This window comes from Falco biarmicus, chromosome 3 (genome assembly GCF_023638135.1).
Source record: "Falco biarmicus isolate bFalBia1 chromosome 3, bFalBia1.pri, whole genome shotgun sequence".
NCBI classification, from domain to species: domain Eukaryota; kingdom Metazoa; phylum Chordata; class Aves; order Falconiformes; family Falconidae; genus Falco; species Falco biarmicus.
The window spans coordinates 48,866,019-48,884,579 of NC_079290.1; the positions used below are offsets into that span (position 1 = coordinate 48,866,019).

Consider the following 18,561-nt stretch of genomic DNA (forward strand, 5'->3'; position numbering starts at 1 on the left):
AAAAAACTGTGGATTCACAGAAATAAAGGACTGCAAAAGGTATTCAAGAGATCATGTGACCAACTCCTCTGCATTGAGGCAGGATCCAGTACATCAGCCTCAACAGGTGTGTGAATATATATATATATATATGGCTGTTTAAAAACTCTGATTTTAGTGTGATTGTGTGATCTGAAAACCAGTTGGAAACCTCTGTTACTTATCAGAACTTATGGCAACCACCTATAAATTACTGCCTTGGTTAATACATTCATATTTTTAAGGTCATTTTTCACTTCCTCACCCCTCCTTTAGTAACAACCCTGCATTAAATCCCAGCTCAACAAAGTCAACAGGAAAATTCCGATGGACTTCAACAGAACCAGGTTCTCTCTCTGATTTTCGTCTTGATTTAGGTGAGTGGTCATGGAAGTCTTTGGCTGACAGATTTATTTAGAAAGAGTGAGACACCTACATTTTAAATCTTTGCTTTAGCCTGTCTTTTATTTGAGTGTGTGCTTTGGGAATACATTTAGATAATTTTTATATTTCACTTTAAATCCCAAGGTAAAATGTCACTACTAAACCAGCATTTACCAATTTTTCATTTAATGGATTTGGGTTGAAGTGTTGAGCTTGATGGGAGAAATTAAAAGTTAGGTTTCTTACTGAGCCCTGATGACATAGGTACAGTTGGCTCTGCCTGGGGCAATGGAAAGCACTAGATCTTCTCTCCAAGTCCTTGTCACCCTATGATACTTTGATTTAACTCGTTTGCTTTTAAGTTCAATCAGACAGACTGGTGGCTAAGCCAGATCAGAAAATAAAAGGAACATGACACAGGAAAAAAATGTGATGTATTTGTTTAAATCCATTGGCTACAAGAAACAAATAACCAGACTTATTTAGGCTCACTATGAACAGGTTTTCAGTTTCTAAGTAAGATACTGAGTGCAGTCTTAAGATGCTGTCTTTGATGTAAATCTCATGCTGAGGTTCTTTCTTCATATAATGATAAAGAGGCATATTATCGCTACTAACAAAAGGCCCAACATAGTTGTGACCTGAGAATGGGTTTTCAACCTGCCAGGATTGCCTGGGATTAGTAAAACAGTCATCTTCCTCTGGTTGCAGTCTGGTGGTCATTCTTTCAAGTGCTCTCTGAAGAATTCAAGTATCAAAACAATCAAAAAAGAGACAGGGCTTTGTGCAATAATAGAAAACAAATCTTTTAATTTGTTTTGTTTTGTTTTTAAAAAAGTCTTTAGGGTTCTTAGGCACAGAAAGAATCTGAAAAAACTACTTAAAACTTGTGATTTAGATGTGCTGTGGCTCTAATTGGTTCTTTTCATTTTAAGTCTTGCCCCAGCTCCTACAGCAGTGAATGGGAATCACTGCAGTAACTTCAGGGCCTGATAGATCTGCCTCTCAAGCTGCTCTGCAGGGACACTCACTCTCTTGTTTCCTCAACTACTTGTTTATTCTTTCAAAAAACCACAAAGGATAACATAAAAAAACCCCACATCCTGGTAACAAATGACACAACGAACCTGTTCATTCGATTCAGTTTAAAACAGTAATTTAAAAAGTGTATTGCCCTCTGGATAGGTATAATATTAATCCAAGGAAAGGAGAATGCATCTCTTCTAAAAGAGGGAAAGAAGTGACAGCAGATGCAAAGGACAAGGGTAAAACTGGGTGGCACATAATGGTAAAGGGTCTAGTTGGGTTCTGATAGAAAGCTTTTAAACCCTAAATACTCAACAGAAGATGACGTAAACCTAATCCATGACTAGTTATGAAGGTGGGCAGAGGAGGTCGAGTCAAGGTAATACTTTGGTCATTTCTAGTGGAGAATTCAGTCCCACCCTGTGGTGGCAATAGATGTCTCAGGACCAAATGAAGTAGAGAAACAAAAAGCAAATCAAGAGAAACTTTGGGATTTATATTGGAGCTGGTAAGTTAGTATGCTGCTTTATTTCTCAACTTGCCACTGCTCTCCCTTTTCCTCTTCAGTCAACCTAACAATCAGCTTGACCAAAGAAAAGTCCTTATATGCCTGCCCCCAATAAAGAGGTAAAAGCAGGAAAGCATGTAGCGAGAAAGAGATTGACACTGCCCTTCTGTTACCCTGGGAATCCACAGGTCAGACCAGTATATCAAGTGCAGTATGCTGACCTCTAAAAAGAATTGTGTGATAAAACCTTTTGTAACCCTTCATTAGTTAAATTCGGTTTATCCCTGATCTCTGTGGCATCACTCCCCCAAAGGTGAGTGAGGATAGCACAGGAGTAGGTGGATGTGGGGAAGAAGCTGGGTCCCATCACCCATGATGGTGTAGTCCCTGTGTGATACAGCCCTGAGTGTGCTCTGCCCGAGATAACCAGAGAAGGGTACAAATGACAGTTTTGGGTAAGAGACAGAGTTGTAGGGAAATGTCATGTCAGACAGATGCAGAATGTTTAAATCTCTTTCAGATCTAAATTCCCCATTTTCACATCTTCAAGGATATCTTAAATCCTTTTTCTTCTACTCAAGTAAGTATCTCAGTGGTATGTTCTGACAAAGAGTGATACTTGCAAATTCCATCATACCATGAAATATTGTCTGGTATGATTTTAAAAATTTGTATTTCTTTTCAATCTACCCAGACCATCTGTATGTACTGTTCTCTGAAAGTTGAGATCTTATTCACTAATTATTTGCTTACACATTTAGGGCTCTAGGAGGCAAGTTTTTTAACCTGTGGGGTTTAATGGTTTCATTAGGTCAGTACTTGTTTTGCTAGCTTTTCATTAATTGTCTCAAAAATTGTCAAAAATTAAAAAAGCTGCTTGGGAGAAACAAATTTTTACAGGGTCCCTAGTTTGTGAATTCACTTGCCAAAGACAGTCTACCACTTTCTTGCCATCAAAACAGAACCCAAGTTATACACACTTCACACTTCAGACTGTGAGCAACAGCTTCTTTGTTCGGTAAGAAAAGCCGGGGAAAACAGTTCTCTTGCTGTATTCCCAATGGAATCCCGCTAAGTTAAAATACAGTTTAATCTCTTGAGCCGGCAGCTTTATTAGTAAGCATTTCCCAGTCTTCAGGGAAATCTAATTTCACAAACAGATCAGAGCTGCTTCAAACGCAGCTTTCAGTTGCCATCCACCGGGGGACAAACGGGGAGGAGGAAGTTTGTCAGAAAAGACCTTCTCTGAGCCCAAGAGTGATTACCAGAGGTGTCTCCATCGACTGCCACCCACCTAAAGTCGATAGTACTCAAATGAGTACGCCGGTGCGGACTATATAAGAGAAGCGCATGGCCCTGGAGGGCGCATCCCCCCTCTCCGGGCGCAGCACCGACCGCCCCGCTCCGCGGCCGGCGGAGCCTCCGCGGGGACCCGGGCGCTGCGCCCACGGCAGCGGACGCCTCTCCCCAGCCCTCCCGCTCTCGGCGAGACTTGCCTCCGCCTGAAGGTAAGCAGCGGCTCTCCCGAGGGGCCTTCGGCGTGCGGCGAGGGGGTGTCGCTGCCCCTGCGGCGAAGCGCGGCTCCTTCCCCGGTTGCTCCCCGGGTTTGCCGTGCGCCCCGGCGGCGGCGGCGGGAAGGAGTGCCCGGAGCCGTCGGGGAGAGCCGTCTCCCTGGCCGCGCCGGTTAACTCTTTCGCCCAAGAGGATTTGCAAGGGAAGCCACGTATGAAACACTTCGTAAATAACAGAATTTTCCTCCCTCCCCCTTAATCCCAACCGTTTGCTATAATTAGAATAGCTTACTTAGGGGCATTAAAGCGCTGCTCTCAGCCTGCTGCAATTGTTTTTGCCCTTAACACCCTGATTTGCAGCGGTTCCCGCTGTAACTCGTCCGTAACCGCACTCGGGCCAGTCGCCCGTCGGCACGCTGTCGCCCGCCGGCCGCCGTGCGGCACTGCCCGGGCGGGGGGCGGCCTGGCCCGCGGGGCTCCCTCGCCGTCCCGGGAGCTCTGCCGGCGGCGGAGCGAGGCGACGGCAGACGCGGGAGGGCCGGGGGCAAAGGGAGCCGAGCAAATCCCCCACAAAGCCCAGGACCGCAAATATGTGCGGCGGGTTAATACCCTTCCTCTAATCCGCGTCTATAAATGCGCCCTCCGGGGCGCCGGGCGAGCGCGGCGGGGCCGCCCGGGGGCTGGCGGGGAGGCGCGGCGGGGCCAGCCGGTGGCGGTCCGTCGGGTCCCCGCGTCGCCTCGGTGGGGCTGCGCCCGGCCCGGGCGGGAGAGCGCCGCCGCCGCGGGGGTGCCCCGGGCGCGGTAGGGGGGGCGGGGTGCGGGCCGGGCCCGGCGCTGACCGCCTTCGCTTTCTGCCTCCTCCCAGCGCCGCAGAGATGCGAGGGGCGAAGAAACGCCAGGCGCTGCCCGCCATCGTGCTCCTGCTGCTGGCCTCGGCCCCACCGCCGCCGGGCGCCGAGGGCAGGGACGTGCCCGCCGCCGGAGCCGAGCGGGGGGCGCTCCTCGACCTCCTCCTCCAAGCCCTCGGCGACGGCGGCCGCCCGCTACCGCCCCGCCCGCCGCGGCGGGACCGGGTGATCTCCCGGCGGTACAGCGGAGGCGGCGCCCCGCCGCCAGACCCCCGCGCCATCGCCGCCGCCCCTCGCCCGCCGCCGGCCGTCGTCGCCGCTCCGCCGCCCCCACGGCTGTTCGCCACCGCCCGCCACGGAGGTAAGAGCCACCGCGCGGGAGCCCGGGGCATGCAGCCTTCTCCGGGTCCCGTCCCCGCCGCCGTCTCCGGCCGCCAAGCCCGACGGCTCCTCCGGCGGGGTTGTCCGCGGCAGGCGGAGGGGGCGAGCGGGCAGCGGGGCAGGGGTGCGCGCCCCGGCGGTTTCAGCCTTTGCCGGTGTCGGGCCGCGCTGCGGGCGGCTCAGCGGTGGCGGTAACCCCGGCCGTCAGGGAGGAGAGGGGCGCTCCGTCTGCCGCACCGTCTGCCCAGAGCCCAGCTGCGGCCACAGCTGGTCTACGCGCCCTCTGCGCAAGTCCTCCCAGCTTCCCGGTGTGGGAGGGCAGCCGGCATTGAGGGAGCCCCGGTTCCCCTCAGGCTTAGGACGGCTCCTCTGATGTGCACAAAGAGGAAGAATGACTAATCTGAGAGACAGATGCCGGGACTTACTCCTTTAAACTTCCTCTTCAACTTGACTGGTTCCCGTGTGATGCATTTTTCTAGTTTTGCTGGGGCAGGTGCGGGAGACCCGGGCTGTGCTGGGCATGGGGACTTGTTTCCCCTTCTGGAGGCTGGGGCAGGGAGATGTCACCAGCACTGGCACAGGTCAGGCCTGGCCATGACACGCAGGGCCAGTTCAGGGCCAGGCACAGCTGCCTGGTGATGCTGAGCCAGTGAGACGGCAGCGGGGCAGCCCTGCTGAGCTCGTTTGGATGCAGAGCCACACCAGGCAGTTCCTGCTGGAGTGGAGCTGCCAGAGGGGTTCGTGTGGGTCAGGATGGTGCAGTTCAGCAAGAAGGAGATTATAGTGAATGTCTTTTGGCTGTAGCCCACTAACATTTTTCTCTTGTTTCCTGCCAGAGACCCTACTGGAAAGTAAACCAAGGTGAGGTAAACTAGGGAAGTTTGGTTTCTTAGGGATCTGTTTCCCTGGAGGGTGTCCTTGTGCCTGATGGCTGGTAATAGGTGAAGTTAGGATGCAGCCCTCCCCAAGTCACACTGGCAGACTTGCTCTTCTCTGTCCGGTGGTCTATTTTAAAGGCTATTAAACCACGTTTTGGAAAAACTTGAAGTTGGGTGACAAGTTCAGAAGTTAGGTGAGCATCTGATTTGTAGGGCAGGCACTTGCGCAGTGAGATCACTTCGCAGTCTAAGGAAATTGGATTATAAAGAAACAAATCAAGCAAAAGTAATTAATGTTTGGGCCTTGGAAGCTTTTGCTGAGTGTGATCTGCCCCGAGAACCGAATCGTCCGTCAGTAAGGAGTTGTAGTGTCCCAGTGAACTTCCAGATATCCTTGCTTTTTGAGAGCATTGAGTCTCTGGTAATTAATAGAAAGCCAGGCCAAACCAAATTGCCACAGATTTGTTTGCTGATTGGAGAAGGGGCTGCAGGTTATCAATATGACTGGTCATGAGTGATTGACTTAATTGTGGCTTAAATTCTTTGTGCTGTGAGCACACTCTCAGTGTACACTTCTCCAGGGGAAAAAAATGTAGAAAGGTCTTTTCGAGGCAGAATGCATGAAACTTTACATGTGTCTTCTTTTCAAGAGAATGAAAGAAAAGTATAAACTGCAGAGCAATAGTTACTAGCGTCGGGTGGCTTGAGGAAGAAGTCTGTTGTGGAGAGTATCTCCCATTTGAGATGTTTACTCCTAAACAAGTAATTGTCTTAAGCTATAAAACAGCGTGAATATCTCAATACTTATATAACTTTGAAGGGGAGTTTTCTTGAATTCATCAGTATTATACATAATAAGGCTTAGTTTTCTATTAATGGTTAGTTTTAGTAACTATGTTGTATACAAAAGGAGTGGAACTGCTGAATATCCTTAAAGAAGTTCTCCAGTTGTCCTGGGCATAGGTGCAGTGTCCTACGGGCAGCCATAAGGGTAGCTTTCTCTCCAGCCTAGAAAGGGCAGATCTACAGTTTAAATAATAATCAAGTTTTCATATTCATTTGATGTTTTTATAAGAAACAGCAAGGATACAAATTACTACCGTTGTGATGGTGTGTGTTTGTTTTTTGGGACAGAGAACTATGACAAGGCTTTTCTTAAGTCATCAGCCCTTTTCTTGTAACTCCTGTTTCCAGCACATTAACAGCAGCTCTTTACTCCAGCTGGTGGTACCTGAGTCTCAACTGAAGAGAATGGCTCATCTTCCCATCAGTCACAAAAGGTGTTGCGTTCAGCTGAGTACTCAGCCAACTTTTAAAACCAGAGTTATATTTGGATTGTCTGTTATTGCTGAAAATCAAACCCAAATGTCTGATTTAAAAGAAAATTGAATGGCTCAATTGCTTCTATTGTTTGAAACAAAAAGGATCCTGAACAGTACCATATACACAACAGAGCATGCAAGAAGCATAATTTCTGTGTTTTCTCTTTTTTTTTTTTCTTTTCTGAAGATGCTACTTCATATTATCAACGAGCTGAATAGCAGGAGGGTTGAAATATGTTTGCCCTCCTCTTCTCTCCCTCATTCTCAGGACTGGTTCCAGCTTTAGTCTCACCCCACAATGAGCTAATTCAATTTACTGAGCAGCACCTCCACACACACATTTCTTTTATTTTATCTCATTTGGGGATTGATTAGCTCTTTGCATAGGGAGGAGAGCTGGCCTGGAGTGCCACCAGCTGAATTTTAGGAGCAGCGCAAGGCAAGTGGCTGATGCAGATGACTAGGGGTGGGCCAGGTTTGAGAAGGGTTAGGGTGTCCTCCTTACAGCTATGGGGACCTGCTCATTTAGCTCAGGCCGTAATGGTAAAGCACAGAATCACAGGGTGTCTTCAGTGAGGCTGGGAAAAGAAGGGCAAGACACTGTCAGACATCCTACATGTACCACTCATTTATAGATACATAAATCAGATCTAAAAGCAAGAGTGGTTGATCTGTGATGCCCCATCTAGATGTGGCTTGCAGGTGGTTCAAGGGCAGGTCCTGGGCTAGAGCTATCTTACGGAAATAACAGCTGTGCTCTATGTTATGTGGGTTAGTTGTGGGGCAAAGGAGCATGACAGCCCTGGAATAGGATGGATACTCAAATCTGCCCTACCGTGTTGGGGCAGCGAGCTGCTGTGACCTGCCTGGAAATGACGTTTTGGGTCTTTTTTTCCCATTAATAATCAGAGACATATTCTGCATTGTGTGCTTTTTGGCCATATGAAGATTTGGATCATGTGTCTTGTAGGACCCAGAAGGACACCCCCATATGCAATAAAGATACCAATTTCACCATCACTTTAGCTGTCTTAACTTCTTATCTCTTTTATCCCTACATGTTCAAAAGTCTTATCTGAGAGATCTATCCCTGTTTTTCTTGGTGACCTGATTAATGAGAGCGAGCAGTTACTCTGAAGAGTATATTCAGAAGAAATAATATATTCCAATTTACCAAAAAAGCAATCTTCATCTTTTGCTAGGATTTCTGGTAGGATGTCACTAAAAATACAAGCTGTTCCTTTGAATTATTATATCTAGCGGGATTAAATTTTCTGTCAAAACATCCTTTACTTGCCTGATTTCCATGAAGCTTCTATGCTTCAGTGTGGGCTTTTTTTTCCACTAGGAAGTGTCTCATAAAGTTTTTAAGCTTAGTGCTGAAAGCTCCTCAATGGGCAGTCTTTTTCATATCTATCCCCTGCTTCTGATGTGTAATTGTGGTCAGTTTTTTTAAAAATGAAGAACACAAATATGTATTTTCAGAAAGAGAGGGTTCAGCATCGGGTTATTTTTGAATGCGACGTTGGGGAAACTAGAACAGTTTGTCATTCTCCTCAAGTTTTCTTTGTTACCTTCATCCAAACACTTTCTGTGGAACCAAAATAGCTTCCACGTAATTAGATTTAAAGAAGTCTTGGGAAATAAAAAAAGCCTGCATTAACTGTTCTTTCCTTACACATTCCCCATGACAGTGGAGAAATGAGCTATCTAAACCTGCAAGGGGTAGGGGGCTGAAATTTTTCTTTGTGCTGGGAGACCAGCAAGACGTTTTAAAACATTTTGATTAGTTATTTTTCAAGCATGAAGGAATGAAAATAAATATTGCTCTCAGTTTACTAGCATGTTCAAATTAGCCTCCTGAGCATATCTACTTCAGATTTAGAATAACATATCAGAGAAGGGAATTTGGCCCTCAAACTATTTAAACTTTGAGGTTAAACTTAAGAGTTCAGTTTTATGCCAAAATTTCTACACATCAGCAGAAGAAAACTAAGTTATCCCATGGCATGGTGCTAATTTAACCATTATTCATAATGAGTTAGATTTGAAAGATATGTTTGAGGTTTATTTTAGTTTACAATTGAATAAAAAACATGTAACCTTAGGTAAGGCATAAGAAAAGTTTTGTTCTTTTTACTCACTTAAAAAATCTGTAAGTATAGCGATAGTTACAGCTGAAAGTCCATAATTCTGCAAGACCTGTTGTGCCTAATACTAAACTACTTCAGTGAATGTAAGTACAGATCTGGAATAAAAAAAGAGACCACTGAGGAATGTAAACCTTGTATCTAGGAAATCAAAATGTATGATATGGCATAATACAGAGTTCTTTATAATACTTATGTCTTGTCCAATTATTATTCCTATTAATAAAATAGGTTGGGGGGGGGGATGTGGGGATTTTTTTTAGTATATTGTATTAATAGGAATTGCTGGATATTCAGGAGGCTTAAAAGAAGATGAGAATTAATACAAATTGCATTCTCCAAAATCTTATGTTTACCAAAGCAGGCAATTCCTCAGAAATTAGCAAAATAGTGGATGAAATTTATTTAAAAGAAGAATAATGTTTACATTTAAAAATCAAAATATTAAGTCTGTTGGCTTATAGTAATTATTCCTGATTCCAGGTCCAAAGTTTTTGAATAAATTATTTTTACAGTGAAGTTGGAGGGTAGGCTTTTCTGGAACAGAACCAGGCAAATATATTTTGCTTTCAGAAGCTTAATATAATCCATATTCCAAACAATTAAGAAATTATTTTTCTTTATTTTTATTGAGCGAACATGATAGGAAAATAAATTATAACTCTGCTTATTCAAGAGTTAGTAATTTAAAGAAAATATATTCTCATAAATTAACAAACTGAATGAATTGTCAGATATTGTGCAACTGGCTTGGGTGCTGGCAGCAGTAAAGATGTCACAGGACGAGATGCTGCCCAGGCCAGTGGTTACTGAGGCAGGATCAGAGGGGCTGTGAGGATCTCAGCACACCATGATCCAGAAGTATGACCACATTCCTAAGGAGTTCAGCGGAAATAACCATTGTTTCTGCTTGTTCCAAGGTCAGGTGTCAATTCTTCCCAAAAAATTCAAGTAAGCAGGGATAGATTTTTGTCACATAGTGTTTCATTTAGGTGAGGAGAAAGAATTACTTTTCATTAAATATATTGATAGTATTTGATCTCAAAGCCATCCTCAAATTTTCCTTGAGAAATTCTCCCAAACAATTTGATATTGGCCACTTTTTAATGACCCATTACTTACTGTTTTCTGTAATAAATATATAGTTACACACACCAACAGATCTAATTGACAAGTGTGTATTTGTAACTGTATTTACATTTGTAAGCATATTTTATTTTTTCCACCTTTTCTACTGGTTTTAATGGAATGAGCCTTGACCTTACTGCCTTTCATTCAGGTTAGCTGTTATCACCAACATTTCCTTCCAGACAGTGTTACCGTTGTACTATTTCCCCAACTTGTAAGATGTCTGTGATCTCATTGCTTGTAGTTTGTGGACTGTCTTAATTTCTAATGTTATTAAGTCCCAAATGCTTCAGAGAGAGTGTATATTCCTTCAGTTCTACACAAGTGCTTGGATCTATCATTATGTCCAGCTCCTTCGTCATTGTGGTGCCTTTTTGATCTCTAACCCTGCTGCTACGTTTATTTCCTTGACTGCTTGGGTTTTTAGGTGTATTGTGCAATATGCCTTTGTAATACCAATATTGCGTGCTTGGCAAACATGACTGCCAGGTGGTAGTGCTAGGCCACTGAACAGAAGGCATCTGAAATCTAGGATAACCAGAAATCTTCCATATCACAGTGGAAAATGTCAAGCCCATGGGCTGGTCCTGATAGCTGATGTGCAAGTGAGCAAAGACGAAACATAGTTGTTACGTACATGGAGGTTTAAACTACAGCGCAGTCCATCAGAGCAGTCCTTCAAATGAAATGATGACACTGGCCCTTCAAGGGGCTCTGCTCTGATTTCCATTAATCACAGACAAACTGGGGGTGCTCAGTACCTTACAGTGTCGACCTGCTATTGCATGCTGCCCTGGCATGTGAAGGGAGAAGCCTTGTGGAGCTGCAGTGTGCTGGGCAGCCAGCGTTTCCGATGGCAGTACGCAGTCCCAGGAGCAAGAGAGCGTATGAAAAAGCTGTTTTGTTGAACTATTACGTGCAAAAAGTCAGTGACCTTTTATTTGTTCAATATGAGGGGGGTCTTTTGGGTTTTGTTTTAGTTGTGTTTCATACTTTTATAAAAATTGCATTTAACACTGCAAGAGACACAATTATTCATGTGTACAGTCCTGGCCCCAGAAAAGTGAGTGTCAGAGTCTTCACTGATTTACACCAGGATTGGGCCTGAAGTACACCAGGGCTCCTCCAGTACACAGGGGAGTGAATAACAAATAAAACAGAAGTTTCACTTCAAAGTAGATCCAAGTGCATAACTGTCTGTAACTTGGGAACTGTAGCATGCATTTTGAATTAGGCTAGCTTGGCCCTGAGCCTGTGAGCAAACTGAAGAGTTGGTATATTTTGGGGTGGTTTTTTGTTGTTGTTTTTTTTTTTTTTTACTGTAGACACGATTTGATTTTTCAGTCAAGAAAGAATGGCAGGTCTCTGTATTTTACTAGTTTATTTTGGATGGTAATCTGCTAGGAAAGCCTCTGAGAGGTGGGGGAATGTTAATGCATGGGTGTGAGGCCTTGCAGTACATTTATTGTTTGGTAGATAGGCTTTAGCCTTGAAAATGCACTGCTTCATGTCTGGAGATGATTTTGATTTTTAAATATGTATATATACAAGGAGAAAGATTTAAAAAGTTGAGAAGTGTAACTATCCATACATACTTACATGTAGCGCACACACTCATAATTTTGAGTTTTGTGGGTTTTGAGGACAATTTGAGGGAGAATGATGCAGTGTTTCAGGCCTACACGTGATTTGAAAGTTACAAAGGTGGCTTAAAAATACAGAATGTATATTCCAAAGTGCTTAAAACAGCATAAAAATTATTGCATAGTAGTAGTCACAGTGCAAAGCTATAGACAAAACCTCCTGATCAATGAGGCACCCAATAAAGATGTGCTTTCTAGGAAGATAGCCACCAGAAGGCTACAGAGGGAAAGGGGAGGCTAGTTCCATGTCTAAAGTGTACATAGTGCCACTGTCCACATTGGGGCTGTTTTATTCTTAAAGATCTTGCCAAGTGATGTGACAGTAGTTTGTAGGACTTAATAACACCTGTTTTGAGAACTAAAATTTTCAGTGGTGTCTATCTTTTTTTTACTGAACTAAAATAAATAAATAAATACTTAAACGTGAGCAAATCTTATGTTACTATTTTGTAAGACATGTTTTAAAATATGTCAAATAAGTGCACTTTAATAGCCATAGTAAATATCTTTTCTTTCAATAAAAGCATTCAGCTGATGGACTGAAAAATAATTAGTTTTGGTAATTTGTTGCTTACATTTGGGTTTGATGATAAGGGAGAATATTAAAGCAGATTGTTAGAAAAGAATATAATGGTTTCTGAATGTGTGCACAGCTGAGCAGAGTTACATGGGATGAGATACTTTTGTAGTTGCAAAACAAGTGTTCTTTGGGACTTTTTTTGTTGAGCAATTGCATATATGCCCTGCCCGCGAGACCACAACCAAAACTTAACTCTGGTGAAGGAAATGTGTCAAAATTAAACTTTCAAAATGACTAAAAATCAGGAGAAGATACATGGTAGAAAGTGTTTGGCTAGAAAAAGTGCAGCTGATTTCCCTTTGTTAGCCTCAGTTGGTGTTTAGGTTTTCTATTTAATTTAAGGATGAATGCTTCATTTTGTCACGTGTGAATTAGAGGTTACTACTTTAGTGGAAGCCCTGCAGGATATTAATGTGTGTTTTGGGCATTTTAATGTTGGTCAATTGGAAAACAGTTACTCCAGTGAGGGAATTGATTGACTATTGATTACATACTGAGGGTGCGATTCTTTATCTCTAGGGTATAAACAAGATTTGACACATGAAGAATCCAAGCATTTGATTGGATAGTGGCCATTTTTATATTATCCTATGTTTTATTATGTCTGCTGGTCAAAAAATCAGATTTTACTGAAACAGTGCATAAAACTATATTTATTTAATACAGCCTTTAACGGCAATGGAAAATACTGTTTGGAGTTACAAATTGTGGCTACTTTTTAATCCTAAATTATTTTTTTTAAGCATACAATTAAAATGGTAATATAATCAAACAAAAACACTTATGGTAAAGGCACAATTTTGCATACTAAAGGATATTTAAACTTTTTTTGTAAGGGTTTTTTTTTTAATTCTGGTAGATGTGTCAGTCAATTCAAGTAAATTGGTTAGATGGCATTTTAGTGTATATTCTCCTACTACGTGATTTGAAATCTGTGGGTTTGGCTTGAAGAAAAACATTTAAAGTTGCATCCGTAAAGCAACTATTATCATGTTCCTTGCAGATTTTAGACAGCTTCAGGAGTGACATGGCACAAATCAAATTTTAAGGCTTTGATTTTTAAATTATGTTCTCCTTTTTTACTTGAACCTGTAAAAGAAAGTTAAAAAGCAAAATAAACCTCTACAAGAAAAGTGTCAAGCACCTTTTTTTCCTTAATCTTTACTGTTCATGATATCAAGCTGTGATGTGTTTCAGGAGAAGGAACCTTTGAAATGAAGTGTTAGGAAATGCATCCTTGTCAGTATATGTGGCAGTACTGGATACATGCACTAGATTAGTAATACTCTTAAATCCCATTGGATTAAAATAACTGAAGACATAGCTGTGATGTTATTGCTGTAATCGTGATAGAGTAATTATTTCTTCCTTGTCTGATAATGGCATAGCATTCCTAACATGTGAGAAACTTCGCTTTTGTCACTGAAATTTTAATTTAGAAAATTTAGGAAAAATATTTTCAGAACTCCATGGTGGACAAAGACTTACAGCCAAAACACAGCAATATGAGGATTTCTCTGGAGAAATCTTCCAGGTCAGAAGACAATCTAGAGCAGGTTAACCACTTCCATTTGATGCTGTGGGCCTAAAGTGTGAATGGACTTGTTGGTCAGTACTGATATAGCAAGATACCCCATACAATTTGTGCTTCCCATTATTATATGATTAGATCCCAAGTTTACATGTAAAGTTAACATACACAGGTTTGCCCCCTTTATTCAGTAACAAGCTGCTTTTCCAGATGTCAGGCGATTTTAGACTTTCAGAAGAGGGATTACTACAAAATAAATAATTTGTGTGAATAAGACCTGCACAGGTCCAGCAAATTTAACACCCAGATGTACTGCTCATGAACTCTCCATCACCTACATGGTGGAGTCACTCTGTGTGTACATACATGATTTAGCTGCATGGAACTGTAGAGGGTCCCTTACGTAAGCGCAGTCAGGGCTTTCAAAATCCTTAAAACAGATACAAACTGCACATTTATCCTGAATTCCACAGACCCAGAACCGAGCAGCATCTCCAGAAAAGCCTTGCTTCTCCTTTACATTTTTCTGGGATAACTACTCCTTTCCTGTCAGAGCAAGGAGTGAAACAAGGAGGAGATCTGGAGATTAAATGATACCTACAAGACAAGTGTTATCTTAGATCAGATAGAAAACCTCTTGAATATTGAGGGTTACAGTTTCTTTTCTCTGCAGTTACACTCTCCATCTCAGTACCAGAATGTTATAAGAGTGAGAACATTATTCAAAACCAGAGAAGCATTAAACTTGCTCTGTTTTTTTTTCTTTTTGTTTTTTTTTCTTTCTTTTTTTCTTTTCTTTCTTTCTTTCTGCTCAGCATATTTTGGCCTGCTGGACTGTATTTTACACCTGCTTATGATCTCCAAAGATAAAACCTCCAATATTAGTATGTCTAAATAGCTCATTATGCCTGATGCATTTATATGTAACCCTCAAATAAAATATTTTGATCCCAGTTGTCATTTATAAGATGTCTCGTTATATAACTGTGATAATAAGGTAAAATGACCTTAGCTCGAGTATAAACATGGCATACGTTCACTGGGAACACCTTTGAGGTAACAATTTAGAATAAAGTGCTTACAAGGGAGAAACTGTGGGTTATTAATCTGATATGATAGTTCTGAATCTGTTCTGACTTGGAAAAAAATAGAAACATTTCCAAAATAAGCACAGGAAATCTAAAATACAGTTAAAAATTACCATTTGCACAGCAATCAACCTGGAGACTGTTCCTATTTCAAAAAGAGCAGGCTGTAATTAAGCTCTGGCAAACTCAGTTCTATTTCCTTTCACTCTGATAAAGTTTGCCAGTGTTTGTCAGTGCTGAGTTTGGCTTGTATGCAGTTAAGCACGTCATCAGCTTTCATTCAGATGATTCAACTAGTTCATGTGTTGCTTTTGATGTATTGCAGCTGTTCTTGTGTTTAATTTATGCAGATATCCTAGAATCTACATTTATTAGCATCCATGATAGCTAAAACAGAAGACATTGGTAGAGTGCTTCAGAATTGCAAGAAGTTAATTTCCTCTTCATGTTTATCAATGTGTAGTCTCTATATCTCATTCTAAGAGTGGTTCTGCCTTCAGTCGAGATCTGTCCAATAACTTTCCGGGCATAATTTGGAGTCTCTGGATTCAGCTGAAATGTCTGCCTTGATAGTTTAGTGATTTTAAATAGTTGATAGATGAATGAATGGAAATTCTTATCTGTTACAGAAAAAAAACCCTGTGAATAGGAAAAGATAGCTTCAGTAAATTAATGCCTTGAATAGTTTGACCAGTCTTACCTATATGTCTCATTATTTTCAAAATCATCCTTTATAATTTAATGAACAATCAATATTGTAATACATCTTTCCTCTTGGAAAGAGTGAAGTACGTATTCACAGCTTAGTATTCAAAATAATGGGGGTTTCATAATGTCGTACATTTTCCTACTTGAATTACTTGAGGGTATCCCAACCTGTTTATTAGAATCTCCTGTGGGGGGAAAAAGAGAGCTCTTCTGCATAAATTCACACATTGGGTCTGTAATTGTTTTGAGATTTTTTTCTTTTACTCTTCAAAATAGATGTATTCCAGTATTTTCCACGTTCACATCTCTGACAGGTGAAAAGAAGAAAAAGGATGTTTTGAATTATGCACGTAATGCTTACCTGTATGTGTGGTGCTGTTCAAGAAGCTCGCAAAATAGTATGGCTGCTAAATTCTTTCTACATTTCTTTTTCAATTGTAAAACTTGTCAGAATATGTTAATATAGATCTGTATCCATTCCAGTTCTGTTTTCTAGAGTGATCACTGACAGTAATAGCAGAAAAGTAATTGTATACACTATGTTTGGCTTATTTCTCGATCCCACAGCATTTTCTGGTGGAAATAGGGATTTACAGAGAGGAAAAAAAAAGAAATCCGTGCTTCTTAATGTTCTTTTGCTCAACAAATATAAAGGTCTCCACAGGCAAGGATTAACTAATACAAATATGCTTTTGGAGCAGCTATTGAAGAATTACTAACAAACATCATTATAGCTGAGTTCAAGATATTCAACCTTGTAAATATACCCCATTATAATTTCATTACAGTTGGCTGAAGCCCTAGGAGAAGCCAATGTTTCAACCTCTTTGTTGAAGTCTTAATGAATTATTAGAAGGTGGCTGATTAGAAAGCATTGAATCAGAAGGGGCTGCTGCATTCTGAATGTTACTCTCTTTGATGTTGTTTACCTCCCAGGTTGACTCATTTCCTTGGCCAAAACTCTTGGCATGCAAAGCTGTGAGCCTACTTTGCTGGGCCTTTACATCCCAGTGCACGTCTGGAAGTGAAATATGGTAGGTAGGTGTTTAGTGAACCTTGTAAGTGTTCCCTGAAACTCATGCTATCCAGAAGTGTGGCACAACTATATTGCTAGAGCTAAAGGGGATACAAGAAGAGAAGTTGAATGCCCAAGCAAAATTTTAATTTCTCCTTAGACAAAACACACTTTCCATACTTAATTCCCTACCTTTTTTCTATGTGGTGGATCTGCTTGCTTTCTGCTTCCACTTTCCTCTGAACTCAATGCCTCTTCAGCTGTCCAAGGCAGAGTCTGCACTGTAATGTGAAAATACCAGTTTGTGACACTCAGGCCACTTCACACGGCTGGGTCAGAGCTTGGGCCTGCCCCGTGTATTGGCATATACCTGAGCTTTGTCTTCTGGAGAGCTCCACATTTTAGGTAGTGAAATAAGAGCACAGGCGTAAGGAATTAGGATGTGAGTGCATCTCGTCTTGAGACTGGAGTGAGATCCTTGACTGACTCCTTAACAACATAAACTTATTCACAGAAGTGTGGATCAAGTCTGAGGAATTGGTGCTGTCATCATCGTGGCTTAGTGGTGTTCCACTGCTTCCCAGAGCGTATTTACAGGGCAGTCCCTCTGTGAGGATTCACATTTCCCTGCAGCTCAGTTCCACAATGGGATGTTGCCTGAAGTAAACTCAGAATAAGAGCAGCAATAAACTATATCCTGATTTTTCATCTCCATTAGACTAGTATTATTTAAAGATCTTTTCATTGGGTACATCACCTAAAATAATGCAAAAGGAGCAGCTGTTAACCACAAGGTTCTTCACTCCAGCAATGGTCGACAAACTAATCCAAGTGGGTTTTTTTGGTTGAACTTGTCTTCAGGGTATCCTGTACTGCAGCCTCTGCTCTCCTGGGGTGGAGAGGGGGGTTTAAAAAGTTGCCTTGCTTGAATTGAGTGTCTTTTCTTTAAGGATTACCTAGCAATATGATTAAATTCTTGAGCATGGCCTGCACAGATAGGAGTGACCTATAGTTTAAGCGTTCAAAGCTTTTGAGATGTCTCGTTGGTAACGTGCCTCGGACAGATCCTCAATTTTGTGTCTTCTGAAATACCACAGAAGGAGCATCATAGCAGACTATATTTTCACTTCAGTTACAACAGCCTCTGGATTATTTAAAATTAACTGGATACTTTTAATTTGAAGAGGCAAGTATGCAGGCTGAGATTATTTGAAGCATATTAATGAGAGCTGTAGCCAGGCCTCTTATCGTGCGCTTAAGGAAATGGAGAAGGTTCGGAGGGTGCAAAGGAGGAGGAATAAACATAAAAGCTGGCTTTGCCAGACAGGTAAAGACTTATTCATGCTGGGAGACTCTCCAGCTGAGAAAATCCATGGTTGTTACAGCCTTTGTGCCACCAGAACAGAAAAAAAGGTTGGCTGAGAGAAGAGAATCTGGCTCAAACAACTTAAAATAAATATCAGATGTCAGAGCTGTGACTTAATTGTTTAGCTAAGTAGATCATGTGAATTACTCACAGATTGAGGACCTGTTTTTGCTTCTGTTGAAATCAAGGAGAACAGAACCAGGGCATACTCTCCTTCCCATGTCTTACAGCCCTCAAAACTGTGTTATTTTTGAGAGTACAACGGCTTCTAGAGTGATTTCTTGTACCAGTTGGGAGTCCAGAGAGCTGCTAGTACACAACTGCTTTGTGTTTTATTACTGTAGACATAAGCTAAGGCTCTAAACAGAATGCATTTCCTTAGTTGCTGTTGTTTTTTATTTCAAAAATTGAAATTCAGACAATGGCTTCTGTGACTCTTAATAATGGAAATTGGATCTCCAGGTCCAGACATTGGT

The 18,561-nt window shown here is 42.0% G+C and overlaps 1 protein-coding gene across 1 annotated transcript in view; it reads left to right on the plus strand.

Moving 5' to 3' along the window:
• Window positions 1–2,631: 2,631 nt before the first annotated feature.
• Window positions 2,632–18,561, plus strand: part of ALKAL1 (ALK and LTK ligand 1) — a 37,254-nt gene continuing 21,324 nt past the window's right edge. The window contains exons 1-2 of the mRNA XM_056333896.1: window positions 2,632–3,444; window positions 4,313–4,656. Of these exons, the coding sequence (XP_056189871.1) occupies window positions 4,323–4,656 (334 nt within the window). The 5' untranslated portion in view covers window positions 2,632–3,444; window positions 4,313–4,322. The remainder of the gene's footprint in view (window positions 3,445–4,312; window positions 4,657–18,561) is intronic.